The sequence below is a fragment of the Felis catus genome, chromosome B1 (assembly GCF_018350175.1).
Source record: "Felis catus isolate Fca126 chromosome B1, F.catus_Fca126_mat1.0, whole genome shotgun sequence".
Classification (NCBI taxonomy): Eukaryota; Metazoa; Chordata; class Mammalia; order Carnivora; family Felidae; genus Felis; species Felis catus.
The window spans coordinates 20,578,607-20,593,987 of NC_058371.1; the positions used below are offsets into that span (position 1 = coordinate 20,578,607).

The 15,381-nt window shown below is 35.6% G+C and overlaps 1 protein-coding gene across 25 annotated transcripts in view; it reads right to left on the reverse strand.

The window, feature by feature from the left end:
- Positions 1-15,381, reverse strand: part of PCM1 (pericentriolar material 1) — an 84,170-nt gene that overhangs the window by 19,052 nt on the left and 49,737 nt on the right. For 14 of the 25 annotated variants that reach the window (XM_045055260.1, XM_045055259.1, XM_045055256.1 and 11 more), the window contains 5 exons: positions 11,143-11,328; positions 8,830-8,886; positions 5,878-6,050; positions 5,404-5,535; positions 1,294-1,414 (listed from right to left, as the gene is read on the reverse strand). In XM_045055260.1, the coding sequence (XP_044911195.1) occupies positions 1,294-1,414; positions 5,404-5,535; positions 5,878-6,050; positions 8,830-8,886; positions 11,143-11,328 (669 nt within the window). The remainder of the gene's footprint in view (positions 1-1,293; positions 1,415-5,403; positions 5,536-5,877; positions 6,051-8,829; positions 8,887-11,142; positions 11,329-15,381) is intronic. The other 11 variants (XM_045055264.1, XM_045055273.1, XM_045055277.1 and 8 more) reach the window with 5 other exon arrangements.

Genomic DNA, 15,381 nt, shown 5'->3' on the forward strand with positions numbered 1-15,381 from the left:
TTAATAAAAAACAAATGTCTGACCATAGGTAAGGAAACGTAGCTTCAACAAATTCTAGATACTGCACTAGCTGGGTAACAAGGCGTGTTAGTCTCTTAGACTCTGAAGTCCATCCTGATTTCACTACAGCATGTTGCTTCACGTAAACAGTACAAAGAAAATACATCCCAAATGTCACTCAAATCCTGATGAAAATGATCCAACTGAACACAAGCAAATAAGGTCAGGAAAAGGCCTGAGAAAAAGATTTCCCAGTTTTCCTTTGTCTACTTCAGACAAAGCTAGTGGTGAAGGACTGTAAGAAAAAAATTAATAAATGAAACAAAACACTTGGTAACTCAGAAAGGGGGAATGACCTGAAGGGGAAAGCCTGGCCACACAGAGATTTTTCTCTATATTGGGACTTCAGTTCAGACTTGACAGGTATTTACTCAGAAGGGAGCTAGGCTTAGAGTCCTTGATAGTCAAAATAAGGCAAGGAAGACTTACTGCTTTGGTAAAAGGTGCACATCTAATAAGGCAAGGTCTGGCCCTTTGCTTTGTAGGAGACCTTTGGAATCACCTAAATCTTTTCTCTTCATGTGAAAAAAACACTAGAATAATAGCACCTTATTTTATCAGCTAAATGCCCCGGAGGTCTGAAATGACTGAATCTCTGTTATCTCTTGAAAGGGAAACAATCAGGTACCTATACATTTTTCTTTTCTCTAGTCTCCTTTCCAAGTCTAAGACTCCAGATTTTCTTCTTACCTTTGAGTTCTACAACAACCGTCTATGCTTGCTTTACTAATGATGGAAAAAAAAAATGCAATGTGTCATGCACATTTTGAGTTACCTGGGTTTCTCACTAAAGACTATTCATGCTAAGAAAGTTCTTATCTCAAATTATGAGGTTAACATTTTTATTGAAAATGTGACTGGATGAGGCCCTGATACCTCTCAATTTTTCTCATTTATTAACTAGGAAACCTTAAAGGATAACGTTTCCCTGAAGGGAAGGAAATTAACATTTCCTGAACTCCTATTACACATGCTAGAAAGTTGTATGTATTTTTCACAAGACCATATAGCAAGGTAGGTTAAGACTGCCATTTCTTTAGGATATGCAGTCAGATGATCAGATGATTTGCCAAAGGCTAAGGAATTAACAGGAGACTCTTGACTTTAGACTGATGGACAGACTTTTAACCATGGTCTTTCTACCACATCTTGCCTTTTTGGAACTCTGGTTCTTAGTGTAATTCAAAGACTGTATTAAAGTCATGTTCTAAGATTATAAAAAATTCTGCTTACCTAGATCATCTGTTGCAAATGGCTCAAAATTTGAAGATACAGACATGACGCTAGCATTATCAGCATCATTTTGCTCACTTATTTTATGTGTTTCTCTCTCAAAGTTCTTCTCAAAAGTTTCCTAAGTTATAGTTTAAAAAAACAAAAATCACTAATATTTCTTTAAAATTTTTATGATATCCAAAATTTAACAAAGAAACTAAGTGTTGGCATAAAACTATATACTTAAAATTGTGATATAACTAAAGTTATTAAAGGTTGAACACAGAGAACATTAAAATATTAAGTAACCTTGCAGAACATATGTCCTTGAGTAGATAAAAATTCACAGAGCCAGCTACTAATTTTAACTTGGAAAATTTAAACACTTCAAATGATTTCTACACCCTCAGGGAAATTCTCCCATCTCTAAACCCTAACAATACCTAGGACTTGACTTTATATGGTTTTACCAGAAGAAAAACATGACAGCATCATTCACTTTAAATGCACTTTATTGAAATATAATTTACATACAACAAAGTACTCGTTAAGTGTACAGCTGGATGAGTTCTAAAAATAACCTTATGTAACCACTTTCCCTAAAGATAAAGATCATTTCCACCAGCTCAAAAAGTTCCTTTGTCCCCTCTGCAGTCAGTCTCCACTACACTCCACTGGTATGATTTCTATCATCAAATTAGTCTTGCTTGTTCTAGAACTTGACATATAAATGGAACCATTCAATATACACTCTACAGTGTCTGGCTTTTCTTTTGCTCCATATGTTTTTGAAATTAATCCATGATGTCATATGTTTCAGAAGTTCATTATTTCTTAATGGCTGAACAGTATTCCAGCGTAAGGATATACCATCTTTTGTATATCCATTTATCTGCTGATGTTCGTTTGAGGCTATCGTGACTAACGATGCTATCACCATAAGAATACAAGTATTTTTGTGGACATACGTTTTCATTTCTCTTGGATGAATACCTAAGAAGAAAAACTGTTTGGTTGCATGCCATGTTTGTGTTTAGGTTTATAAGAAACCGCCAAACTGCCTTCCAAGTGTTTGCACAATTTTACAATCCCATAAGCAGTGTGAAAGTTCCAACTGCTCTATATTCACACCAACACTTCTCATTGTCAACCTTTTTAATTTCAGCCTTTCTAGTGCATGTGAGGTAACACCTCATGTGGTTTTAACATGGACATTGGCCATTTACAGATCCTCCTTCACGCAGTGCCTGTTCAAATCTTGCCCATATTTTACCGAGCTGTTGGTCTTACAAGGGAATTGTAAAAGTTCTTTATAGAGTCTGGATTATTTATATAGTCATTGTCAGATATATGTACTTAAATTATTTTCTCCTAATGGTGTCTTTTGAAAGGCAGAATGATTTTATTTTTATGATGTTTATCAAATTTTTCCTTTACAGTTAATGCTTTGTGCACCCTAAGAAATCTTTGCTTATGTTCAATCATGAAGATTTTCTTTTAGAAGTCTTATAGTTTTGACCTTCTCAGGATTTAATTTCAAAATAATTTTTGTGTATAGTGTGATTAAGGAGAGTCCCACATTCTAAAACCCACTTCACAATTGTGTTCTCTCTCCTATTAATCTTTAAAATTTTTCTCTCAAGTTATGAAATGAAACCTCTGTCTCTGATTACAGGAAATTCAGGCATTACAGAATATGATTCAGGAAACGGAGTCATTTTGTTGCTCCTTCAATTAAGATTAGAAGGTAGAAGTGCTTTTGCCATTTTATGGCACCTGGAATAGAAGATACAAGGTGTTTCTTCCTCTTCCTAAACTTCAATTCTTCAACTCTCTTTTGACTTATAATTCCCAGATACCTACTTTTACTTCTCTCTTTCCTGGGCATGAAAACTCTTACATACTCTGAAATATGTCTATACAAGCTCCATAAATGAAGCTCAAAAGACCTTGGCTTAGAAACTTGGAGAATGAGAGTCTGTATATGTCCAATATGGAAACCACTAGCCATGTGGCTATTTATATTAAAATTTAGTTCCTCAGTCCTGTTACCCACATTTCAAGTGCTCGATAGCCCCATGTGGCTAATAGCTACCATATTAGACAATGCACATACAAAACATGTCCATCATTGTACGAAGTTCCACTGGACAGCACTGCTCTAGATCTGTGGGTTGGAACACTGGATGTTGTGCTGCTACTGACTAAATAGCGTTAACAAAGTGTGGATGTTAATAACATTAATGATGAAATGAAGTTTTGAATGAAAAATTAAAGAACAATTCAGTTATTTGAAAGTAATACTAAGTACAGTTCTTTGTGCCAAATCAATATGGTTATGGGTTGAATCTCTGTGTCGACCCCCCAAATCTGTATGCTGAGGCCTTAACTCTCAATGTATTAGGAGGTGGACCTTTGGGAGGTAATCAAGGCTCAGATGAAGTAATGAGGGCGAAGCCCCCATGGTGGCATCAGTGCCCGTACAAGAAAAGAGACATCGGAGCCACATGTGGACACGTGGAAAAGGTGGTCATCTGCAAGCCAGGAAGAGGGCCCTCACTGAGTACCAAATTTGCTGGCTCCATGATCTTGGAATTCCCAGGCTACAGAACTGTGAGAAATAAATGTCTATTGTTTAAGCCACCCAGTCTACAGTACTTTGTTGTACCAGCCTGAACTAAGACATTTACTCAGGAAGCACATATCTTTAAATTTTATTTAACTTTAAAATCTTGTCAGGTTAAATTAACTATCATAAACTGTAGCTCAGTTTTCAACTTGCTACTGACGGTAAAGACCAATGTGCTCAAACATTTTAAAATAACGAAGTAATACCATGTATATGAAATCTGGATAAAAAGGGAGGCAATGGGAGGTACAGGAGACAGAGACATCATTCATGCTCTCAGCAAGTTATTTCAGTAGCTAATAAACTTTAATGTAACTGCATATCTCCTACTTTTGTATACAGCTGGACCACTCTTCATTTTCCACAAAAAAAGAGTACACGATTTCCAAGTAGTTATAACAGCAATCCCAAGTAACAATTACTTACATTATGTATTTGACACTGTTAAGTGAATTAAAACCATGTACAAGTTTGTGTTCAGAGAGGTATCTTTAGGAGTTGGAGCCTAAGGTTTTAAGCAGAAAAGATGACTTGGGAAAGTACTGTTTCAAACATGAATGTAAGTTAAAGAGCAAAAATTCAGAAAATGTCCTCAATAGTTGTAAGGAAATTAGTACATGTGAAGAAAAAACAAGAAATCTTTTGAGAAAATACTATCTTTTCAAAAGAACTTACAATGTTAAAATATCAACAATGGGCAGAAACACAGCAATACTGCTTCTGACTCTCTATAGCAGATACTTGCTGTTCAGTTATGGCACTCTTATCCGTGAATTTCCAAATACTAGAACTGGCAGAAAAAGAAATGTATTTGCTATCCCAGGACCACATATTACCTTTTATAACAGCATCAGGGTCCAAACCTTTTAGGTGATTTCCAAACCCCTAACACATCATCTCCTCACTATCCTAGCGGTTTGCCATTCACTCATTCAATCACTTCTATGCTAGGTAGGGCCTACTTGAAGAACACCGTTTACTGAAAATACACCATTTTCCTCACCACTCTTTTCCTTTTCCCAGTTGCTTTTACTTTATTCAAAATTTTCTTCAATAACTTGAGTACGTTAGCTTTTTTCCCTGGATAATTTTTTTTTGGTCCAGGCTTCTCTCTTCCGACCCAAAGACCTGATTTATCTGGTATTTATGTACTTAAGGGCTCTGTGATCTGACTGCAGTCTGGTTTACTGAATGTCTTGAATAAACACAAGACATTTTACTAAATATCTGTTATCAATCAATTCCTATGTTGGGCACCAGAGATATAAACACAGCTATTTTAAACCTTATAACGTATCATTTATAGATAATTTTGGGGATTTAACTGCTGGCATATTTTAATTGAGTTGTATACCTCACTTCAAAATGATGTGTTTTACTCAGCTTTTTAAGAAAGCTAAAGACGCAATTATCAGGTATCTGCACAATTTGTAACAACTTATTTAACTTTTGTTTACTGCATACTGAAATTATGTCTACATTAATCATGATCAGCTTACATCATCAGTGGTAGCAAGGCTTTCACTGGGGGTAAGTTCTGAGTTTGAGGCTATCCAAGTACCAGAATTCACTGACTTTACATTTTCCCCTTCTTTTTCATGGTTCTCAGAAATATGTCTGGATACTATGTCCTAAATAAGGAAATAAAATAGTTACTTACATAAAACATTTAATTTTTTTTCACAAATTTAAAAGCAGAAGCAGAGAGAATAACAAATGCAATTCTCCTCACCTGTTAATTATGAGGAAGAAATAACATTAAAGACAAAACACTAAAAAATTGCTCAGAAAGACTTTTAGAAAAGCTATTTAAGCTATGCAAGTAGCTTTAAATAAAATGGTAAGACAACACATGAAAAATGGATCACTATACATATGGAAGAAGATGTACTTCAGTCTAAGAAAGCAACCAGATATAATCATGAAGAGCAGTACCACACAGGATAGGAAAAAGAATGTTAGGTACCACATACCTGCAATGCATATAAAGCCCTCTGTCTCAAATAGTCTGTATTAAGTAGCTGAAGCTCATGGAAGAGTTCAATAAGAAAATGTGGACGAGATTCATTTTGAGAAATTAATGTAGCTACTTCAGAATAAATGGTATCCCGCAAAGCTTCAAACATGGAAAAATCACTCCCAGTTTCTGGAAGATATAAAAGATCAGGAAGTTAATAGTGATGAAATACATTCCTGACCATTTCTACTGGGTTGTATCAGTACTCTCAGGTTTAAATTACTTAAAAATCAGAACATATTCAATTCTATTTCAGGGCTTTTAAAGTAGAAAAAGAATCTTAAAAACTACCAAGATAAAGATAATCTCAAAATTATCAAGATATATATTAGAAAAATACTTAAATGTATGGATAGTATTACCTAGCATTATTCAGACTGTACTTATTTCTCAAAAAAAATGATCTGGATAATTTTACACATTTCATAGGAATAATCAATGGAAATCTTTCAGCACTCGAATGAAATAGATTTTTTTTTTTTTTTTTTTTGCTAATACGAACTGCGTTACAGAAAAGGAAATTTATTTAGTTATGGTTTAGAATAAACTAAATGCTGCCAATAAAAACTACTATTTTAAGGTCTATCTAGTTAGGTCTATCAGTTCTCAAATCTCACCTACCATTCTATACTGATGGAAAATTGAATTTGTAACTGCAACACAATATAGGTCAATTTTGCTAATATCTTACTGACACACTCAGCCTAAGCTGGACCAGGTATGACCCATTTCAAGTTTTCAGTTACACAGAATCTAGGCATCACTATTATTTAGCAACAATTCTGCTATATGTATTTGTGGGTAACACAGAATTATTGCCCTTAAAGGAATACAGTCATACTTTTATTTTTAAGAGTGCAAATTAACAACTGTTCCTCTGGTGCCTGGATGGCTCAAGCTAGTTAAGCTTTTGGTTTCTGCTCAGGTCATTATCTCGCAGTTCAGGAGTTTGAGCCCCATGTCAGGCTCCACACTGTTGGCATGGATTCACCTCTCCCTCTCTCACTGCCCCTCCCCTGCCCACTTTCTCTCTCAAAATAAATAAACTTAAAAAAAAAATTTTTTTTAAACTGTTCCCATTTTCAGTTCTCTATTTAAAAAAAGCCTCAGGGCGCCTTGGTGGCTCAGTGGGTTGAGTGTCCGACTTTGGCTCAGGTCATGATCTCACAGCTCGTGGGTTTGAGCCCCGTTTCGGCTCTGTGCCGACAGCTCAGAGCCTGGAGCCTGCTTTGGATTCTGTGTCCCTCTCACTCTCTGCCCCAACCCACTTGCATTCTGTCTCTGTCTCTCTCAAAAAATAAATAAACATTAAAAAGAAATTTTTTTTTAAAGTCTCTAGCTCTTCTAGCTATCAAACTCAGTACCCTTTCTAGAGCAATAGTAGAAACATGGGTACTTAAATATTCAAGTTCCACAAATATCAGTGACAAGATTCTAAAACAGAGAATTTAAAATATTGAGTGTTTGGATATACTGTGGTTTTAAATAAATATGCAAAGATCATAAAGATTTAATTCACTTTTTGCAAGAGAGGATAAGAATATGCAAAGCAAATGAGGCCTAATGAGAAAACCTCCTACTAACTTATGTCTTAAACCTTAACATCTTCTGGTCTCAATTTCTACAAGTATAAAATAATAATAATGAATACACAACTTCCCTATCCCTCAGACATTTTTAAGTATAAAATTAAAATAAAATAAAATAAAATAATAAAATACCAATGTTCTTTTACTAGTTTTAAAATGTCCACATGTGATATTTATTTTAAGTCTCTGTAAGAAATCGCTAAAGGAAAAATCCAGATAAGAAAATAGATTTTAATACACAAACTTCCAACTTATGTACTATAGTTGGCCAGTTAATTTAGAAAATGTTTATCATTTCAAAGATATAAAAACAAAGCATATTCAATGACATCTGTCATACCTCTGTAGGTGATAAAATTTTCATTCTAAATTATATATCACTAAAGATTAAATTATTCACAAATAATGAATTATGCTGAACACATGCTCCACCCCCCTCTCCCGACTCTGGCCCTGCAACAGAGGTAGAAAGTTTTTGCCAGTTTCTCCTCCTGAACTAAAATGCATTTGTTTAAGCTAGAAAATCCTTGATCTCAATCAAGTTTCTCTGATTCCATCTTATTTTCAAAGTTCTTTAGGAAGTATCACAGATATAAGTCAAGCTTAGTCTGTGCTAGATCCTTGTTTTTTCTTTAGATTATCCTACAGATTCACAACAGACTTTTATTTTTCACTTATGTATAGTGTAGGGAACCATTAAAGAATATTTATAATTCTAAATCACACAGAACCATATTTAAAGAAAATATATACGATAAAGATCAAAACAGCACTTTGGAATGTTTGTAATTTTCCATGCCTTTTTATTTATCAAGGTCTTTGCATGTCATTGTTTTTGTTTAATGGTGTATTGGCTCATTTTTAAATACAGATGTTGACTAGTGACGAAAAATAAGCAGGTACAGCAGAAGTCACACGTAATACTTAAACACTGTAAATCAAAGCTAGGAAAAAATAATGGTATTCTTGTTTCAAAAAATATTAATGCTTTTAAGCACTTAAGAAATACAAAATAAATAACTTCAAATAAAACACTAAATTGTAAAAAGATTTTCTATTACCCTTATGAATGTGTTGGCTATGTTCTATACAGTAAATGAAAATGAAAACCAGAAAGGCAGCTCATTTTATCACCCAAGTAAAGAATTATAAATGAAAGCCTTCAGAATTTTATGAAGTCTCTTTCACTTTTACAAGGCAAATGACATATATACACTAAGCTAAATCTAAAAATAATCAGAGCAATAAAACTAAGGATATTTAGGACTAATGGAAAAAAATTAACACAAACTGGACACCAAAACTAAGCAGATTGTTACCTGGCGCTTCATTGCATGCATTTCTGTTAGACTGCTGTAGCACTCTCCTAGCATGTGCTGTAGGAAAGGGCAGACATAAGGATGAACATAAAATGTGTATGAATAGTAAAGACAGGGTCTATAATATGAGTAAGTGAATAAAAAAAAAAAAGCAAATTTCTTTAAAATTGTTTGCCTGAACTGAAATGTTATCACAAGATAAGGTTTTTACTTTGTTTTAAAATAATCTTATGAGGGAAAATACAAGAAGATTTGCTATAAACTTATATATAAACAATGTGACTGATGACGACTATCATAATACACTTCTGCCATTCACTCTCAGAAGCAAACACATCAAGATGAAACTCCCCCAACTCCTTAGGGAGAGGACGGGACAATTAAATACTAGCAGTCCTATGTGCTACACTCTAGTAATCATGTTATCAAAAAGCACTAGCACATGCTATAAAGAATTTCAGGGTAGTGACTAAAACAAAGTGTTTTCAGAGCATGAATATGCAAATACACACAGTGTATATTTACACAATTCAAGCATTTTTTAGTGCACCAAAATTCAATCCTTATATTTTTCTAACAGTAATAAGGTCTGAAGAACTATGACCAAATATCCATTATTTAGGTAACTTAATAGTCCAATTAAGTCTTTCAATTTAATGCCCTTCCCAAACCTCCACTCGTTTACTCTTTGAAGATACCACTATTTGATAAAGACAGTGAAAGGGGATAAAAGTTACAAAATTTTGGTAAAATGCTGGGGTCGTGTCAGTAGAATTGATAGTTTTGCCAAAAGGATCCTAGACTTAGCAGAAGACCAGGAATGAAACCTCCACTATGCAATCTCCTAGCAACAGGACCTTGAGGAAGTCAATCAGTTCAAAACACAAACAAATGTGGTGTTTCTTTTCTGATTACAAAAGCAATAAATACTCATTATGAAAAGTTTAGAAAATACAGAGAAGTTTCAAAATGATAAAATCTCTATTAACATTTTGATGGATTTTCTTCCAGTCTTTTTTCATTGACATTTTTGTTAACATAGTTGGAATCATACCGTTCAGACAACACTAACTACCAGTATTGTTTTCACTTTTTCTTCCCCTTAGCATAGAGAAGTACAATTACGGAGTTAAGGGCGTGACTTTTGAAGCTTTCCAGAAAAACTGTACCAGTTTATGTTACCAGCTCTTTATGACACTGGGAAAAAAACAGGTCTCTCTGACCATGTTTCCTCAACTGCAAATGGAAATAAAACCAATTCACAGCATTATGAGGCTCAAATGAGATGAGTAATTTAATTTGTAAATAGTAGAGCATAATACAAATGGTAGCTGCTACTCTAGTTTTTCACCAAGGGTCCTACTGACACCTGAGAAGAGTCTATATTTACTGCCTCCCTCTTCATTTTTCTTTGAGATGTACTTGTTCCTTATAAATTGGGAAAGTACCAGTACTTAATGTAAAACAGTGACAAACACATACAACTCCATTCATTCATTCATTCCTCCATTCATTCAATCAACACTAAGTGCCTACCATGTGTCCAGTATCATGGAAACATTGAAGGTACAAATATGAAAGGTATTACCTGCTGCCAAGGGACTCAAAAAGGTGACAGACACTTAAACAGGTAATTACTATAAAATGTGATACAGGCAACAGAAGAGATTTACACAGGCTACAACAGAAACGAAAAAGGAGAAAGGGAAACATATCTGAGCTTAGATCTGGATACAATTTCAGAGAAATTATGCAGAATTAACATTTTATTTAAGACTCCAGTAAAGAAAAAGGCTTACAAAGAGCAAAAAGGACTCAGGCAGAAAAGACACTTCCTGAGGTGAGAAATGGCATGATAACTATGGGCAAACTTCAGGTCAGTGCCTTGGAAAGAAGAGACAAGTTCAAGGCAGAGGGTGGGCAGAGAAGAGTCTAGAGATGCAAGAAAGAGCCAAATCTCCGCTGGACAGATGTTACATTAAAGCATTTGGACTTTCCCATTAAGTATGGTAAAGCCAAAGATTTTAAGCAAGGAATGATATGATTTTATATCAAATTATTATTCAGAGAAGATTTTCAGAATTTCAAATCGGTTCCAAATCAATGTCAACTATACTTTTTGTTTAGAATTTTATCAAAATGTCGAAAGCTAGTATCGCAATAAAAATATTTCCAGTTTACATCTCTTGATATCAAAAATTTATCTACCCTACTTATACAACACCTTCCACATGACAGAAAATTCCAACAGACCACTTTTCAACTCTAAGATGAAGAAGTCCTTAGATTAAAGCAAACCAAAAAAGAACATACCTGAAGATATTTCTGTAGACCTACTATATTTTATTATTTTTTCCAGCTGCTCATGATTCTTTCTGCTGAATACTTTTGCTTGAACAGGCTCTTCAGTCTGGGCTGAATGTCTGTTCCTACTTTTGCAAGGTTCACATGTGCTAGACATACTGGCACTTTCATACCCTTGAGTAAAAAAAGTGACAACTGTTATCAGTTGCAACTAACTCAAACTGAAAGGGAAACTGATTTCCATAGTGAAATAGTACATGTAACCCAATTTAGAATATATGAAGGCCTGGTATAAATAGACATACAAAATAGTAAAACAATGTCTTGCAATAACCTTTGGAAGCATGGGTAACAATAATATATTCTAACACTTCATTGTCCTTTGATATTTAATGAGTACATCCCAACTCAAACTATATGGCAGGCCTTATATGACCCAAATTCCCTACTAGACTACAAGTTAACAATTTTTCAGTGTTAGGAAATACAAGAAAGAATCCTATCCAGTCTACATAAAATGTCCGTAACAGAGAGAAGAGTAATGGGCACTTGTCAAATATGTGTGCCTTCTTATTATAACTCGTGTGTAACAGGACTTGATTTAAAAGGTCTTACCCACCATAGGTTATCTATATATCCTACTAAACTTTCCTTGCTATATGGCACAAGATAGGACTTCAACTTTATTTTGTTCCACATGGATACTTGGCTATATCTACCCTCTTCCCAATGAAGTAAAATGCAACCTTGGTCAATATATTAAATGTCCCTATTTATTAAGTTTTACTTCTGAGCATTATTTAAATGGCATACATATTCCAATGCCATTTTCATTCTTTTAGCCACCGAAGTTTTACAGAATGCTTAAATATCTGGTAAGGCAAGTCCTACCTAGCTTCTCTTCTTTTCTTGGCTATTGTTAGACATTTGTCCTTCCATACAAGTGCTGACATTTTTTTTTTCTAATTTCAAAAACAGCCCACAGTCCATGAGGATTCAAAATGGAATCACATTAAAAGCATTTCTTAACTTCAGGAGAATTGATATTTAATAATTTTACACATTCTCTTCTAAAAAGTTATGTTTGTTCCATCTTATTTCATGTTCTTCAAAAATATTTACATTTTTATAGATGTAGTACTTTCCTTGTTAAACTTATCCCTAAGGATTTACCCCCTATAACTTTGGATACTACCACGGGAAGAGTATTTCCCCCCAACTTCCATTTTCCCGTTACTACAACAGCTAAAAATACTTGCACACTTATTTTGTAACCAGCTACTCTACTAATTTATGTTGTTAACTTTAGTAGCTATTTTCCAGTGTCTCTTGGGCTCTCTCAGAAAAATATAAAATGTTTCCATTTATTTATTTAATTATTTAACTTTTTTTGTGATAATGCTTTCCAAACAATGCTAGACAATTATGATGGTGGAGAGGGAACCCCTGTTTAATTTCTAATTTTGATACAGATTATCTTCAGAGTATTTTCATTTACAATGTTGTGACTGGCATTAGCTAACAGCCTTCATTATATCAAATATTAAATATCTGTCTCCTTAGGTGCATTTTACTTAAAAATTTTTATTAGGAATGACTTTAAAGTTTATCTAATCTACCACTATGATTATATGACTTCTGTCCTTCAATTTGTTGATATCAAAATTATGTTGACAGATTTCCTGATAATGAATCATGATTACATTTCTGTAATAAACCCTACTGACAACAGTCTAATATTTCTTTTGATTCATGGCAGATTAAATTTGCTAATATTTCACTTTTCAATTTACATTAGTAACTGAGATTGATCTGTTGTTTTCTTTACTGAACTGTTACCTCTCCTTTTCACCTTTCCCTGTATTAAAGGTGTCTAATCTGATTCATATGTTGTTCCTGTTGTTTTCGGCAGATAGGACACACCAGTATCTTCTTTTCATCATGACCAGTTTGAATACAGGACTCCCGAGCTGCAGTACTCCTCTGTCTGTGTATGGGCATTATTTCACTTTTTTCTACTTCTTGTGTTGTCTGATGTCAGTTTGGTTCTTTTTGATCATACAGAACTTGTTCTTCCAGTCTGGAAGCTTAGAAGATGTTTACTTTTTCCTTGGGATTAAGGAATTTTATCAGAATATACATAGGGGTATGTGGATACCTTCCTCCCTTGCCTCCCAGCTGGACAACAGTTAGCTGCATTTCTACTAAATTCAAGAGTAGAATTCAGTGATGCATCACTTACATATTAACACCCAATGCTCATCCCAACAAGTGCAGTCCTTAATGACCCTTGCCCATTTAGCCCATCCCCCCCACCCAACACCCCTCCAGCAACCCAGAGTTTGTTCTATTTAAGAGCCTTATGGTTTGTCCCCTCAATTTTCTAGGCCAATAATTTGGGACTTAATAGCAGTTACCCTTCTTTTTTGAATAATCTAAACATTATATGTGAAAAACATTTTTTCTAGTTCTATAGAATTTATTAGTTTAATACACTTAAGTGTTTTTAGGATTTTGTTCAAGTGTGTATTTCCTTCAATAACTGTTTTTACTGGATTTTACCTGTTCTATCTAGTGTTCAGCTTCTGTGGCTTCTCTCTAGCTGCTGGTCCCTTTTTCATGCACTGTTACGTTCACTGGACGTCAGGACTCCTATCTACCCTGAGGGCTGGACCCAACTGTAGGTAGCTTCACTGGCATGCAGACAGCAGTTGGAAGCCTCACTCCTACAGTGAGTGAAGCAACATTCTCACCAGCAAGTTGTCAGTCTCCCACCAAGACAGTAAGAGGAAGCTTTTCTACTCAGTCTCCACAGCTGCAAAGGCAATGCTCTCACACAGGCAAGGTAGGGACAATGGCACCTACTTGTTCAGGGACACTCTTTCCCATTAGTACCCTGAAGTGGCAAAAGACTGCTATTCTTCGAAGGAAGGAGGGTGTAAGAATAGTAGGAGGTGCACAGAAGCCCATCCTCCGACCAAGTCTTCCCCGGGACTACAGAGCTCTGATCTTTGCCCCCAGCATTCTCAGAATGAGACAAGAGAGCCGAAAGCCTTGCTACTTACATGCTCCAGATCACAGTAGCTGCCCTGCTAATAACAAGTTAAGTCCCCCAAATACTGTCGATTTATTCTCTGTAACATCCATTCTGGAATTAACCTTCCCTTTTTATTTTTAAGGCCATCATTCAAGTTAGGACTTTATCATTTCATATTTGGGTTCCTAGTTTCTTCGTTGGTCTCTCAGACTAAAGTCTAGCCACTCTCATTCATTCTGCATGAAACTTACTGGAAAAAGAGCCCTCTTGGTTATTTTTGACCTTCACATAAACAGGTCCAGCAATAAGGGTATACGACTGACAAAAGGAAAAGGTAAAATGGAGAATTAAGGAAGACTACTGAGACTCCAGAGTTCCACTGGCTAGGCCAGCTAGTAGAACACCACCACCACCACATGTTCATTAGCATAAGGGATCTCCCAAACCACCTCATCATTCTTTCCCTTGCCCACAATCTGTGTTACTCAGAATGAGTGGCGACATAGCTAGAAAAAAACCATACTTTTAGCTGTGTCTCCACTTTAGCGACACAGCTCAGCCATGGCACCCTGGAGACCTTGCACATATCCACAAAGGCGACACAGGTAAGGACTGAACTGCAGCTGAGTCTAAGTCTTGACAGAAGGCCTTGTGATCCTCCTGGAGCACAGAATATGAGAACATGGGAGGCTTGTGAGGAACTACTATGTGGCCATTTTTTATTTGCCTCCCCCCACCCCCTCATAAAGCTGTCATGAAAGTATTTTTTATCTCCTCCTGGGTTCTGATGAAATAGGAGACCTTTCTTTCTCAGGCTCTGGGGACACACCACCAGACTATAAAGTGGACTGTAGCTGCAGCACGGCACCAGCTCCCCAGTAACGGGTCCTACCACTCATCTTGCAACTGTCATCTGGCTTCTTCTGTTTCAGTGTCCCCTTGTGGCATGCAGAACAAAGAACGCAGGGAGCTAGGACTCCCAGATGCTCTCATTTCTATGCCTATGTAAGTAATGAACCCTGTTGACTCTAAAAAGGGTTGTTTCTTTGCTAGCCACATCTGTCAGGCCTTGCCCTTCCCAATGCTTTGACATGCATTTCAACTCAGTCTTCATCAGTAAACAACAGGAGAGGGAAGAGAAGAAAAATGAAAAGACTCAGGGACAGTTATAGTACATTAACAGTTCAATCTGATTTTCCAAGAACGGGGAA